The sequence below is a fragment of the Saccostrea cucullata genome, unplaced genomic scaffold (assembly GCF_032062105.1).
Source record: "Saccostrea cucullata isolate Sc308-1 unplaced genomic scaffold, CSIRO_AGI_Scuc_v1 ctg348, whole genome shotgun sequence".
Classification (NCBI taxonomy): domain Eukaryota; kingdom Metazoa; phylum Mollusca; class Bivalvia; order Ostreida; family Ostreidae; genus Saccostrea; species Saccostrea cuccullata.
This window is the reverse complement of record NW_026933269.1, coordinates 89539-104982: the sequence shown is the minus strand read 5'-3', so window position 1 is coordinate 104982 and position 15444 is coordinate 89539. Positions and strand designations below refer to the sequence as shown.

The following is a 15444-nucleotide window of genomic DNA, read 5'->3' as shown; positions in this document are numbered from 1 at the left end:
ATGTTTTATAGTATAATTGTAAGGCACTGAATTGTCGACGGATTTTTCCGTTATTTCCCGACCATGACAAAGAGCACACAGCGGTTGTGACCGGTCAGTAGGGGATGATCCCTCCTTCATGGCACCTGACCCCCCCCCCCCTGATGTTTTAGAGGTCCGTATTTGCTCTGCTCCAAAATTGTATTCTTATTGGATTTGTGAGCTTGAACACTGTTGGTGATCTCCATATATTTCGTCATTTTAATGAATGTCATTCCCTTGCGCTTTCCAGTACTCCTAGTACTCTGATTTAAATAAGCTGAGATAAGAGAGAAAATCCAACTGGATCCAGGTTTCAGTGGTGTACTGAATGCGTACACATGAAAAAGTCGGATTCATATAATATTTGACGCTGACAACGATACGCTTCTTCGGGGCTGCCGCGAAGAAATCATTTATCAATGCAATATACAGCGCATTTTAGTGCATGTGTAGTGTGTATATAGCGCTAATTCATGAATACTTGTACTAGTACGCTAACAACACAATACCCAGAGATTGCGCTTAATTTTGAATATGCCAATTTGTAACCATGTATATATACACAGTGCTAATTATGTGTAATTGTATGTTCTTTCTTGTGTACTGTATATACTGATTAAAATTTTATTAAACTGCTAATATCAACAGATCTTTGTTCCATTTTTTATTTAATCATCAGACATTTCAATAAAAAATAAAAAGCAAACAAACAAAGAAAACAAAACAAACCAACACAATACACTTTCCTGATAAAGCTCTGTGTATAACACATGAACAGCTGTTGAAAAAAATCTCAAGATCTTGAAGATGTGTAACGCTCTCTGGAATGTGTAATTCGCTGATAGCACTGCAACCTCAACTCGCTTATGGAAGACAATATCAACATATATTCAAAAAATACAATTGTACTAAAAATTCGTGTCATGCAATTTATGAATATAAAAATTAATCTTCAAGTAATGAACAACTGAACTTGATTTTATTCATTTTAACATTTTAAAGGTATGAGTAAATGATTCAAAGTTAGGAATTCAAAGTTAATAATTCCAATTAACATTAACATGTGTTGTACACGTACGTACATGTATTTGTCTTTTTTTTATATAGTCAAATTTTTAACTAATTGTTTAACACGTGGTCCACCTAAATGATTCCAACATGAAGATCCAGGAATTTTTTCGGGGATGGGGGGAAACCATCTTAAAATTTTGATTTCGAAACTGTTTGACAAACAAACAAAAAGCAGAACAAAACAAAAATAAGTTTAACTTGTCAAAGCCATGAAAAAAGAAACTATTTCGGTGGAGAGGGCCTCACATTTTAAAGTCTTTATATATTCTTTTGGTACATGGCTTTCGCACTTTCTATACATGATATTCATGTTTTCTGCATGGGGTGTGGTCATACTTTTTCTCGTTTCTTTACATTGAAATCTAAGTTTCAGTGCCCCCTCCTTTCTGAATTCAGGCATGGAAATAAGAACTTTCCAAAAATATTTTAGCAATTCTACTAGTGACAAATCCTTAGAACAGATCAATCCGTGTATTTTTTAATCGTATTTGTTTTGTTTCAATGTTTTGAGCTTCCATACTGTTTGTTATCTCCATATATTTCATAAAATGATGGGTCCATAGTCAATTCTAGGTAATAAACAAGTAAAAGATTTTGCTTTATACTTGGCTTATATATATCTATAGAAGTAAAATTAATTTTATCGAAGACAAGAACAAGTACTTGAATATTTGTTAGTATAGCATGGAGTTCCATACACTTTAAAAAGCTGACGAGATCATGATAAGCACGGGAATGATGGAACCAGTGTAAGTTGGAACTTATTACTATCTATTCCGCTGATTTGACGCTTTGAATATTAATTTAATTTTTTTTTTCATGCTTGTATGTAACATGTTTGACTAAGATTACTCTTCAAAAATATAAAAGTCAACACTTCCTTTCAAGACCTATTTAAATCTTCCCCGTTCACTTTTTTTTTCTTCAAAAACCCACTCCCTATATTCCATTCCCTCTTCCGAATGTTTTTACCCGTATTCATATGAAACTATGTACAACACATAATATATATAAAAAAAGAGAATTTTTAACAATATATACATGAAATGCGTATACATTTTTTAAAAGTCTTGTTTCCCTGTTAGACAGGAAATTAACATACCCTGGTAACTTCGTTGCGAACTGCAGTGATTCGATAACTTCTTTGATTAAGATAATGTGTGTGTATTTCTTTTTTCTAGTAGTATGCTAGTCTTAAATGTTTTAATTTGTTAATCATGACATTCTGTGATATTTTTACCTGAATAAAATGAAAAAAAATGAAATGAAATTGATACATATAACCTTTATTAATATATACATGTACCTCTACTTAATTGAAATACTAAGCAGGTTTATTGCAAATGTAAGTCAGTTCTACTAGCCGCCTAGGTTTTCATACATTTTTCAAATCTTAAAGCACGCTTTTAGTTTCGGTTTTATTTCAAAGAATTTGCTTAAGTCCCCTTAAAGCACATTCAGACTGCTAATCTACAAAAACACCAAGTAATCACGGCGTGTGTTTGAGCGATATCTGTGTTGTGTTTACTTCGATAAGCATGATAAATTTTTTTATTATACGGTTTATTGTTTTACAGAGATACTGTTTTACCATTGTTAGTCGTTGCAATACGGGAATAAAGAAGCGGTGAGTCTGAAACTCTCTCTCTTTCTTTCCTACTTTCTCTCCCATCTCCATTTCAGCAAATCTCATGCTGCTTGTCGAGAGAGTCTGGTGTTTTAAACCTTTGCACCGAGTATTTTTAGATTCTAAAGAAATGGGCGTGTATCATTTTGTAAAAATTGAATAAGACAAGAAAGCGTTCCATTCAGTTGAGATTCAATTTACTGTTCTACGCACATCTCTTGATGTGTGCTTGACAACGCGTAAATAATCATAATACGAATTGATTCTGAAATCACTAATCAAGGTAGGTAGTTATCATTTAAGTATATTGCGTATATAACTAATGTATGTCAAGTTCTATTTTTAAGTTTTCCAGTATATAAAATTTTCATGTTGATATGCTCTATCAATAATTAATTCTACGACTATATTTTTAAAATGATATTCTTTATGTTTGAACGGAAAAAGAAATCATTTAGTTTTTACTTGCCCCTTAAATCAATTTAAAAAAAAAAGAAATTGTTATCAATTGCTTTGTAATGTTACACTTTTGGCAAAAACCATCGAATTGGATAAATAAACCCCTCATGATTTCAGATGCTTATCTTTTACTCTATTCGTTGTCATATTGTTGCTAAAGTGTAACTTGGTTCAGTTGTTTAGAAGGCCGTTTCCAAAGGTGCTGTTATAGCATAACAAACTAAATCAATACACGCAATTGCAATTAATCATGATGACCCACAAAAGAAATTCAATAGCTGTTTTAAATCGATAATATATGCACCGTCTCTCTGTTATTACTCCCAAGATTTCGTAATTCCAAGGAGGGCAAATGAAAGTGTCTTTAACAAGCAAGAAAAGATCTACAAACATTCACCTAAAGGGTCACAAAAGTGCATAAGTTTTGCTTTGCAAATAATCAAAACAACGACAATTTTTCTCCCTTTTCTTTTGAAAGAATATATAATTGCAAAATCAGAACTGAAACCTTGTTTGATAAAACTGAATGTGATCTTCATGAGCAAGCTCCAGACAGCTCAGTATTACCTTACGCTACAACTCCATATCACAGAATCTTTGTTATATAATGATGTACATAGTGCCAGTGTGCACCTTGTATTCTACTCTTTGATCACATATTTCGGGTTTTACATGGCAAAACATAAACGCTGCCATTCGCAAGGATTCGATAATATTAAAAGGTACCCATTTCTTATCCGCGACTCCTGCTATACCACTGAATAAAATTTAAATTACTTTAGTAGATTTTTTAATTATAATCCATTAGGCACCTCATTTTTTACTTTTTTATCTGACAATTACCCCCCCCCCCCCTCGAGCAAACCATGGACTCTGCTATTTTAATCAACCAATGTGGTACTGTGAGCTAAACGATACCCCCGCCTCCTATAGGAGACGGCAGTATCGTTTACCTCACAATACCACATTTTTAAATAGGGTTGTATTTGACAAAGATTGCAAATGAGTACAATAATCTTAAATTTAACAGTGATCAAAAATAAGAAAAAAATAACTATGTAATTAATAAATATTGTTTTTAAAATGAAGTGATTTTCTTTTTGAAAAAAAAAAAAGAATGTGCACAACAAAGATGCACTCTAGTAATATTGAAGGAATTTGGATTAAATTATTGTTTTGTCATTTTTGAATTTTTGTCTCATGGTTTTAAATTCAGATGAAAAGTGGAATTAACAATAAAGTATTCAGGCTCAATAGTCTATCGTAACGATACAAATTGAGATTAGAGCAAACGCGGACCACTAAAACACCAGTGGTGAGATCAGGTGCCATAAAGGAGAAAGAATTCCTAAACACCGGTCATAGCCGCTGAGTGCTTCTTGTATAATAATCAAGAAAAATTGTAGATACACTGTAACTCCAATGTTGCCTTTGACAAGTTGATTGAAATTGATCTAGGGGATAAATGGGTCATTATATACACACACAGTGAATTGTCAACGGATTTCTCCGTTATTTCCCGACCATGACAAGGAGCACACGGCGGATGTGACCGGTTGGAAGGGATGCTCCTTCCTCCATGACACCTGATGCCCCCTATGGTGTTTTGGAGGTCCGTGTTTGCTCTGCTCCAGTTTTGCATTGTTTATTGGACTTTTGATCTTGAATACTGTTCGTTATCTCTATATATTATATTTCATATTTATTGTTTAGACCTTGTTTTCATACTAAAATAAAAAAATACGTCTAACATTATCAAATACAAAGGCTCACGACGTGTGTGACTTGTCGAGAGGGAATGCTTACCTCTCCTTGGCACCTGACCCCACCTCTGCAACTTTCGGTTGTCCGATTTTATGTTCTGTTCAAAGATTTGTTTTCCTTGTAGTTTTTTAAAGATCATTCTTCTATTATATTTACATTTCTCGTGTATTTTTCAAGACTTTATTATCATTATGTTTATTTTTTGGTTTATAAAGAACATTTTGAGCAAAATGTCATACTAGTATATTGTCTGTTTAAAAACAGATTATTTACCTGGTCATTTGAATGTATATTAGACCATTACGATCGCAGTTCTACATGTAAGTAGATGGAGTGACATTTTTCTGTAACACGAGTTAACCTCAATTCTTGACATTCATTTAAAACACCGAAGAAACGCCATCCTTAAAATTAAGATAAATTAAGATTAATTTTTTGATTAAAAAAATCGTATCCTTAAAACTTTTAACGAAAGTTTCTATTTAAAGCCTTTTATCCTTTTATACTTTTCAACCTATAACAATGAATTTATGGAAAACAAATACAAAACTGCAGTCCCTATTCCGATTGATGCCAACGAGAAGTTCTTAACGTTTGAATAAAAAAAAAATCTGTGTAATGAAAATGTTTTAAACGTAATTACCGGTAAGTACCCATATGCATACTTTCCAAGCTACGATCTTTCAATAGACTTCTTTCATTTCAAATTCCTTTTTGAATATTTTATGACCCGAAAGGCATTCCCATCAGAAGCAATGTTTATGCAAAGTCAAAGAAAAATGACTGTAATTATATAAAAAGATCCGAGTAATGAAAAATACTCAAGTATATTACAGAATTTATAACTATTGGACTTTATTTCTACATAATTATTCACTTTTTGAGCATGAAAATTTTAATTCCCGTTGGGTCAAATAGATGATGCTTTAAATGATGCATGTAAATAATAACAATAATGTTCAAGGAACTCCTTCTTTTTGTCAACCGCTTTCGCGAAAGCGAGGGGATATTAAATATCTCTTTCGTCTGTCTGCCCATCAGTCTGTGAGTCTCTCTGTCTGTCACAAAACTTAAACCTTTCTCATATCTTTTGAATGAGAAGAGATATGATTTTCATATTAGCAGAGTTCTTGAAATCTTTTTTTCACGGTCAGTCATTTGGACCGACTGCCATGTATAGTTTGTCAGTCCAGACAGATTTCTACCAGTCCAAAATAAATTCAATAAAAACATGAAAATTGTATTTTGATATCAATAAAAACGGCGTCTATATACAATGCACACTTCTTACCCTAGCGCCGTCAACAAACTTGTTTTAACAGTTTACCAATCATAGTTACTGTAATAGTTTGGCACTAGTTAGAATTATCTGTATCTCGGAAATAAATAATTGCAGAATCGCTCCAAAACGCATTTGAAGTATACAAAAGGATTTGCACTGGGAATAACTTCAAAATTAATTACAACAAACCTTTTTTAGGTCGCGTATGCCTTTAAACCTAAAAACTGATATAAATAAAGACGATAATTCAACTAATTTTCTTTACGTTTTTTCTCGCTTCAAATTTACACGCCATGTTTGCATTCGGAACTCTCTGGAATCTTCGTAGTAAATTTAATGTACTGAGTTCGAGTTATTGCCCATGTTTATTTTGCTATATAGTGAATATACGGAAAAAAATTCTATCATTAAACCGGGTCCGTAGGACATTTATCATTTTAACGATAGAACATTCTCTCTAAATATCGAGAAGCCATTGCAAGATGCAGAAAAGCTTTTGAAAGATTACGATCGCTCGATTTATAGTAAAATTTTGGCAAGTTCCTCTGTCAACAACGTCCGGTCATTTGGACTGACACAGAACGCAAAGTAATCGGTCCTTGGCTGTTTTTATCGGTTTTGCCGACAGGACCGAAAGATTTCAAGAACTCTGTATTAGACATGCGTATTACCTGTGACAAGACATCATTCCTAAATACACTATGATTTTGACCCATTGACCTTGAAGAAGGACCTAATTTTCAGAAATTTAAACATTACTTTAAATTTGTCATAATATTTAATGAAACGAGATAAGACTTTCATATTACACTGGTGTATTACTAGTGACAAGACCCTTTTAAATACACTATGAGTTTTGACCCTGTGACCATGGACCTTGATGTTTGATCTACTTTTTAAAAATGTTATTTTTTCCCTTTAACTTTTGATTGAGAAAAGATACACAGGAAATAATTATGTTAAACATGTGTTTAACATATATTTTTTACACATGTAAAACACATAAAAGGAGCACACATGTATAGGGTGTTTATTTTTACACATGTTAAACATATGTTTCACATGTGTTTAACATGTGTAAAAATAAACACATTGTATATTTATACATATGTAACATGTGTTAAACATGTGTTTTATATATGTTATACTTTATATGTGAATTATACGTGTATAATATTACTGTTGTACTTATTATCATTTTTATACTTTTTTCATGTCTGTCCACATATGTGAATCATATGAAAAGGGCAGCATATGTAAATCATATGAAATAGTTACATGTGTTCTCTTTCAATATTTATCACAAGGAAAAACACATTCTTGTACACATTTAAAAATCATATATTTCTGCTTTAGATGAAAATCCATTACATTCCAATGATCTATCATCATGGGTTAAATATTTGAAAATTAATATCTTAAAATGCTTACACAACTTTTTTGATAAATTATTTTCATCAAGAGAAATAACTTATTTTTCAGTGTACTTTCTAAACAGGAAAGTATACAAACAAGTCAGTAGCATTTGTCGATACATATATTTTACATATTCTAAGTTGAGTACAATTATAAGATTTCCACAAAATGATTAAATAGTTAAACATGCATACATGTACAAATGAATAACATAATTAGTCCATGTACTTTTTTATAATTTATATGATTTGACATGAAAGTGTCCAAAGCAAAATTGAAATATCACATATAACATTTGTCATGTATTCTCTATGGTAAATTTATGAAAAATCAAGTTATTTGATACTACAGCATACAAATAAGAATGGGAATTAAATCTTTACAGGTCAAATGCAGACAAGATTGTGTACATCCTCCCAATTTCATAATTATTTCATATATTTTCTTGTTCTTTTTCCTTCTGTATCTTTCAGTTTTCTTCAGTTGTCCTCCCTCTGATCTTCCATGAGCTTGACCATTTTGAACTCTCTTTGAACTGTACCCAAAATGCAAATCCACCATTTCTCCCTTTCCTGAACAATTTCTTTGTGGCACAAATGGTCTCTACAAAAATTTCGAAAGTAAAAATAAAACAATTCTTAAATTACAAAATCAATTCTACAAGTAATATTAAAGTTCAGCAAACAAATGTATGCCCAATTCACCAACAGAGATATGATAAGAGATAAAACTAATGTTATATATGCTATACTAGGTGTTTAGTGGAATCCTATGATGTAATTTGCAAGACAATTACACTGTTGGAAGATATGCTTCATAATAAAGTCATAAAAAGCATTTTTTTTTTTTTGGATTTTGACAATTAAATTTGGAATGTTCAAACAGTATTACTAATTAATTTTTAAGTTTTTTTTTTCGATCGCATCATGTCCTTTTTTTTTTTTACTTATTTTAAGATTTGCTAACATTTTAGACTTGTAATTTTCCTGTAAACTAATGCAACTATTGTCCACCTTACCATTTTGTAATTCATTTTAGAGGAACAGAAGACACTCAACACTCTAAAGGAGATTCTGCATGAATACTATGAACGGGCAGATCATACTTGCTTTGTGATAAAAGAGGATATTGTAGGAGACATACAGTATGAATTCAGTCAGCGACAGCAGACCTTCGATGAGACCTGGGACTATATAGACAAAGCACTGAAGGAAGAGTTTCCTGACTCACTATACAAACGGAAGAGAAGGTACTTTCAACCTTGTGAGAGATCAATCTTAATTTAAATGATCGTTGGTACTTGAATGTAATATCGACTAAATTGCTTTAATACAGTTTTATTACTTACTATCATTCCTCCATAGAAAAGAAAAGATCTGTGGAATTAGAAGGAAAATAGATTATACGAGTGAAGAGGATGACAGTATAATTGATCGGAAAAATGAATGCATACCTGCTAGAAAGAAGAAATCAAAAAATCAGAAAGGTAACAAGATATCTTATGCTTACACATCGTAGGGGAAACTATTAATAGTTCAGCTTTATTATCTTATAAAGCTCATGTTTGATTTGGACGTAGTTTATTACAATATATATAAACAATGGGATTGGGCACAAGGTCTAAAAAAACTTATTTCGCCCTCTTGAGCTCCCTATGAGCCTTTATTGCCAAATTCTTTATTACACCCTGGACCACGTAGAAAAGCAGTTATCTACTTTTCACAGTTTATATGACTTTATAAGGCAGAAAAAGATCAGTATTGACCTCGAGTATGCTGCGTGTAATTTTAAGTATTTTTTACTGAATATCGAACTACATTAAACCGTAAGAGTTCACGATTGTACATAATTGTTTTATCTTTTGTTTTTTTCTTTTTTGTAATAGGTATTGAAAGTCAAGGAAAGTCTACAGTCATAAAACCATTAAAGGAGAAAGACGAAAATGCCCTTTGCGGTATTTTGAAACCCAGGTTTCTAGAAAAAGGTATCGATCAATCAATATTAGAAGTCTTTGCAGACGAGGGCGTTAATGGAGAAGTGTTTTGTACGATTTCCATGGAAGAAATGCATTTCCTGTTTCCGAAAGAACGTTTTTCTAACATTTCATTTGGACAAAGAAAACTCATCTTAAACGTTCGTGATGAAATGGTCCAAGAAGAAAAAAATGGCATTCTGTTCCCTGACAACTTAGAAAGAGAGCAGTCGGATATTCAAGACACTGATGCAGGTGAAGAATATTCAACAGATTATCCGGTTTCAGACAAATTTCGTGAAACTTTTAGAAAATTTGGATTTGCAGCGAATGACAGAGATAAATATCTTTTTGATTCCATCCTTACATCAGAAAACCAAATCACTAACAGTTTATTAGAAACGGTGCATAATTTCATGTACGAAGACATGGATGAAAGTATGATTCCAGACTGGATCGCCAAAGCTTCCATTCCATACATAGCTAGCTGTTTAAATGAACGTGTGAATGGTACCATTCATTTTGGAGTGAAGGTACTGCCCAATGAAAGCACTTTGAAGGGAAATATAATTGGGATATATGCCAACAAACAAAAGATAAAACGGCGTCTATTTGAGGCTATACGGAATGCCTTCTTTGACGATGATTTCGAAATTGTAAGTCGATGCGTACAACCACCACAGTTTATCCGAGTTGTAAATTCAGAGAGTTCAGATCTTGAGGAATGCCAGTCGGGAAAACGATTCATTGTTGAAATTGACATCATTCCTAGTTCTAGCCTTGTCGAAGAAATTGCATTCTTTGTGAAAAAAGTGTCCTCAAAGGAAGGACCCAAAAGATGCTTGTTCAGATTTCGAAAGGGAACAGCTAACCCAATGATTTTGACAGGAGAACAAGAACATTCTTTTATGACTGCTAAGTCAAAGATATACCAGGAACGCAGGATTCAAGAAGAAAATAGAATCCAGTCAACCGCAAAGTCTAAAGACCTTCGCCAACAATTTCTGAATTTATTTTCATCTGGTAATGAAGAATTGTTGGGGGAGATTTATCCTATTTTGTTTTTGAGTCCATTGGAAAGTGATCTGGGAGAGGAATTCGTTGCAGAAAATTTTGAATTTCTAAATGACATTGATCCGAGTGTTATATTTGATTTTGATTCCTGTAGCCAAGGAAGAGGCATGTTCCATTTTGTTGAAGATGACCAGGAGAAAATTTTTAAAATTCTAACTACTGATACCTTTGATAAAAATAGTGAAGAAAACTCGGGTAAAGATGCCTTAAATAATGCCTTGGAAGATCTTAGAACAACTGTCATCAAACCATGGGTATTTTGCAACGGTTATCAACCCATTAGAAAAGATCCTCTCAAAAAATTAGCATGGAAACAAAGCAGGAGCAATGGATTTAAAGAGGCAATACGGTTTTTCTATGGGGAAATACCGGAAGACCGTGCTTTAATTGTATTTCTACTTTTCTCGAAAAACTATGACATTATGCTGGATGCTGCAGATGAAGTTTTATCTAAATTCCCAGATCAATGGCTCCTTCTTGCTACAAATGAATCAATTGCAAACCACTGGAAACAAAATTTATTGGACAGAGAAAGTGTAGATAAGAAGACTCTAGACAAAAGATGCATAATTGGGATGCCATGGAAACATGTCAACGAAATGATCAAAAAAGTCATGGGAACAAAAGCAACATCTGTTAGTGAAATTCCAACATCACATGGTGGATTTTGTCGCTTGAAGGAAAAAACAAGGAATGAACTGTTTGATCTTGAAATTTTGAGTTCAAATGAGTGCGATAATGATCTAAACATTGCAAAAGATGATATAGAACAGCATAGGAAGACTGTTGAGGAAGCCTTCTTTAGAGGAGGTGTTGTGCAATGGTGGAATCTTTGGTTTAAAGAAGACCACGTGTTAAAACGCCACATGCACAAACGTCTAGTGGAGGAAATTTGCAACGTATGTGAGGGAAATGAAATAGACGATGACAGCAAAGTTGGTATTGTTCGGTTAGTTCATCAGCCAGGTGCAGGTGGCACTACTTCTGCTAAACAAGTTTTATGGGAACTTCGGACAAAGTATAGATGCGCGGTAGCTCGTCGAATTACGGACCAAACTTGTGACCAGATCGAAAAGTTCAGATACTATGAAGAATCGGAAAACCCTAAGCCACCAATTATTCTCATAGATAATGAAGATGAGGAAAAATTGACAAATCTCTTCGCCCGGTTAGAAAATAGAGCACGGATCCTCTCCAGAAGAAGTGAAGCACCATGCAAGGTGTACTGTGTATTTCTACTTTGTTTTCGACGTGCAAATCTTCCAAGGAATTTACTTGATCATACGTTTCAGTTACGCCATGAGTTAAATCCTCAAGAACAAAAATGGTTTCAACGCAAAAATGAACACCTCCAAAAGCAGTTTAAGACTGAAGGCGGCGTTAACCCAATGTTACTTATTTCATTCAACATGCTGAAAGAAAATTTTAACAAGGATTACATAAAGAGAGCTGTTCAAGAATTTGTGGATGATATTAAAGGCGAGCAAGAACAAGCTCTGCTTTGTTATCTCTCTCTGATGAATACATTTGATTTAGACTTCCAATCTGTGCCAATCAGTTCATTTGATCCAATGATGACAAACTTCAAAAACATTAGAAAAATAACATTTGGTTCTGTCACACAACAAAGGCGGGGATTCCGGGAAACATCGTGGGAAGTAAATTTGAATCCTTCATTGTTGGTTCTTGTAAACAGGAGTGCAAGGGTGGATTGTAGCAGTCAGCTAAAAGGGTTTTGCATCATTAACCAATTGTTTGCAAGCGAGATATTTGCCTACATTTCACTGAAGAAGCACATGACAACAAGTGAAATGATGATGCATTTCCTTGGTTCTCCAGTTTTTAAACGGTACAACAGGTCATATGAAGCTCTCAAAAAGATCACCAAAGATATCATGAAGAAGCGAGAACTACTGTCAAATGGAAGAAAAGAATATTTTTCACCACTTATCATGGAAGTGATAAGTAAAGAAAGTGTAGATAATGCTGCAAAGATTTTAGAAATGGGATTTGAAATGTTCAGCGACGCTATGATTGCGCAGCAAATCGCACGATTGTACATGTATGCTAAAAACTGGGACAAAGCTGAAAATTTCGCAAAAATTGCAACACAGATGAAACCAGAGAGTTCGTATTTGTGGGATACATATGGTCAAGTATTTAAACGCCAGTTAACAGATATGTACCTAGAAACGTCAAAGGAATCGTCAGAATTGCAAGAAAAAGATGCAGTTGAGGCCATTCAGCTTGGTTTTAAGGCAATACAGAAATTTAATCAAGAACAAGAAAAGAGTGAAAAAGAACATGGTGTCAAATTAAATGACGCTGGGTACTTTGCTGAGATGCGCACGGTACTGATTTTACTGGAAATTTTGCATTTTTGCCCAGGAACCAATGCCCCAGGTAACCTTAAAAGATTTCTGAATGATAGTCATTATATACCAAAATTCTGCCAGAGTTTATCAGAAGAAGCAGTACAAAAAATAAAGAGTTTTCAATTTCGAACAAACACGGTGATGCGAATAATTGAAGAGCAAAGTTCGCAGTTGAAGAGTGAAATAATGAACAACGCAACTGTGTGCAAACCGGATTTTACACAACGAAATTCTTTAACGTACTTACGAGAAAATTTAGATAACTATTTTGGAGAGAATTCTGATGTTATCCCTTCGTCTCTGAATAAGCAAGACAGGGCAGAATTTATTCGCCGTAGAGTTCGACGACTCGTTGGAAACACTTTGACAACAGTACTAAGACTAAAATCAAAAGAAGACGGTCCAGTTATTCTCAGAAATGTTGAGGTTTTGCTGGTTCAGAACTGTAACTCGGCATACTGCACAGTAAATGATATCACACAACTGGTGAGTGTTTCTATCGTGAGGAATCTATACAAGGACAACGCTGATGATGAGTATAAAGGGTTACTGCAGTGGACTAAGCGGGCCCTAGACATGACAGGAAAGTCTGAAGAAAGACCGTCTCTAGAGATCTATCTGTTTCTTGCTTTGTTGCATTGGCCAACAGTTCGAAGATACGCAAAATTTGCAGACGATCTGTGTACAGTTAAGCAGCTTCAGGATGTTATCAAAAAATGGAAAACAATCTTTCTTCAGATTTATCCAAGACAGCGTGAAGACACTTACTTGCATCGAGGGGACACCACATTTTTCTTCCTTGGACGTGGATCAACATTTAGCGAGATAGTTTACTATGAAGATCTGCATGAAAAAGGCAATTCTCGATATTTTCGTGGGGATTCAGTCTGGCGAAAACAAAAAGTTAGAGATCGACTTCAAAGAGTGCAGGGAATATTGAAACCACAGGGTTTGGAAGTTATTATTGATATTACGAGTCCACGAGGGAATGTTGAAACACTAGTGATAACAACATCACTTCCCGTTGCTCAGAGGCATCTGTGGAATAAGAAAGTTTATTTTTATGTAGGCTTCAGTTGGTCTGGTCCCAAAGCTTTCGATGTTTCTCTTGAAGAGACCCCTTCCTTGGAAACACCTAGGCCTATCATGTCTACAGCTGGGTCTTCAGTCAAGGTTAACAGTGGGCTTCAGAAATATCGTGATGTCAGCAATCACGAAGTCTATCAGAAGAAGATGCAGGAATTCAAAAATCTCCTCAAGAAAGTTGAACAACTAAAGAGAATGAAGAGCCTTACGGAAAGAGAGGTAACAGGTTAATAAATGTGTTGTCTCAATTAGCTCAAATTGTTTTACTATTCACTAAAATAACATTTTCTTTATTTTATATGCAGAAAGAGCTGGTAACGAGAGAGGAAAAGATCATTAGTGAAAGACAAGATTTAATGAAAAGAAGAGAGGAATTTCTGTCTGGGGCATTTTCTACGTAGATTATCCCAAACACTGGCAGCATACGTTTTCTGATGATTTTTACTTTTACTTCTTGCGTTAGAGTACACATCTACATGTACAATACTAAATTATCTTTAGACGTTCAATCTGAAGATGATAAACTAAGAAATGAAAAAAAACAGCATTTAATTTTCTGATGTAATATTTCAGTATGATGTAAAAAGTGGAAGTTTAAAAAAATTACTGCCTTATATTATTTGTAGTTTCTAATTTTTTATAATTTTCGGCCATCAACTAACCACTATATTAATTGAATAAATAAAATTTGTGACTTTTTCAATCTTAATGATTTACCGTTAATAATCAAAGACATGTTAAATTATTTGATCATTTATTTAAGTTAAGTCACATTTGTTAAAAAAGACGTGTATTAATCCTGTTTTGGAATTATAGATTATAAAATTGAAAAGGCTGTAATTTACTACCGATTGTTGACTTGCGCTTGTGGGTTGTTTTGCAAACAAATTTTGTAAATAAGTACTTCCATTCACACTTCGACTCAAAATATAGCAGGAAACTTTACATGTACGACCACCGAGACTATCACGTCTGTCTGATTTTTGGATGTGCCATCTAGCAATAAAATATATGGAGATACCGAAAAGTGTTTAAGCTCAAAATTTCATGCAAACAAAAAAAGGAGCAAAGCAAACACTTACCTCATAAACTTCAGAGTTGGGATCAGATGCCATGTAGGAGTGAGGATCACGTGTTGACTATTCACACCCACCGTGTGATCTATGTTATGATCGGAAATTTTATCGACCATATAACTTACGAAATGACCTTAAACGAAAATGTAAAGTTCATCAACTTGTTTGTCACTAATTTACCTCGTCTAAAAATTATCCGTAAGTGAAGAATCCTCTTGCGT

At 33.7% G+C, this 15444-nt stretch overlaps 1 protein-coding gene across 1 annotated transcript; it reads left to right on the top strand.

Annotated features, from left to right (window-relative positions):
- Window positions 1-8327: 8327 nt before the first annotated feature.
- LOC134237862 (sterile alpha motif domain-containing protein 9-like) lies at window positions 8328-14840 on the top strand. Its single transcript, XM_062720013.1, has 5 exons — window positions 8328-8394; window positions 8679-8889; window positions 9005-9126; window positions 9526-14366; window positions 14453-14840. Exons 1-5 carry the CDS (start codon window positions 8328-8330, stop codon window positions 14546-14548), a joined length of 5337 nt encoding a protein of 1778 aa, XP_062575997.1. The 3' UTR covers window positions 14549-14840.
- The last annotated feature ends 604 nt before the right edge of the window (window positions 14841-15444 follow it).

Coding starts and splice junctions, on each gene's coding strand:
- LOC134237862 (XM_062720013.1), top strand. CDS start 8,328: ATGTATGCCCAATTCACCAACAGAGATATGATAAGAGATAAAACTAAT. Junction 8,890..9,004: donor CTATACAAACGGAAGAGAAG/GTACTTTCAACC, acceptor ATTCCTCCATAG/AAAAGAAAAGATCTGTGGAA. Junction 14,367..14,452: donor AGAGCCTTACGGAAAGAGAG/GTAACAGGTTAA, acceptor TTTTATATGCAG/AAAGAGCTGGTAACGAGAGA.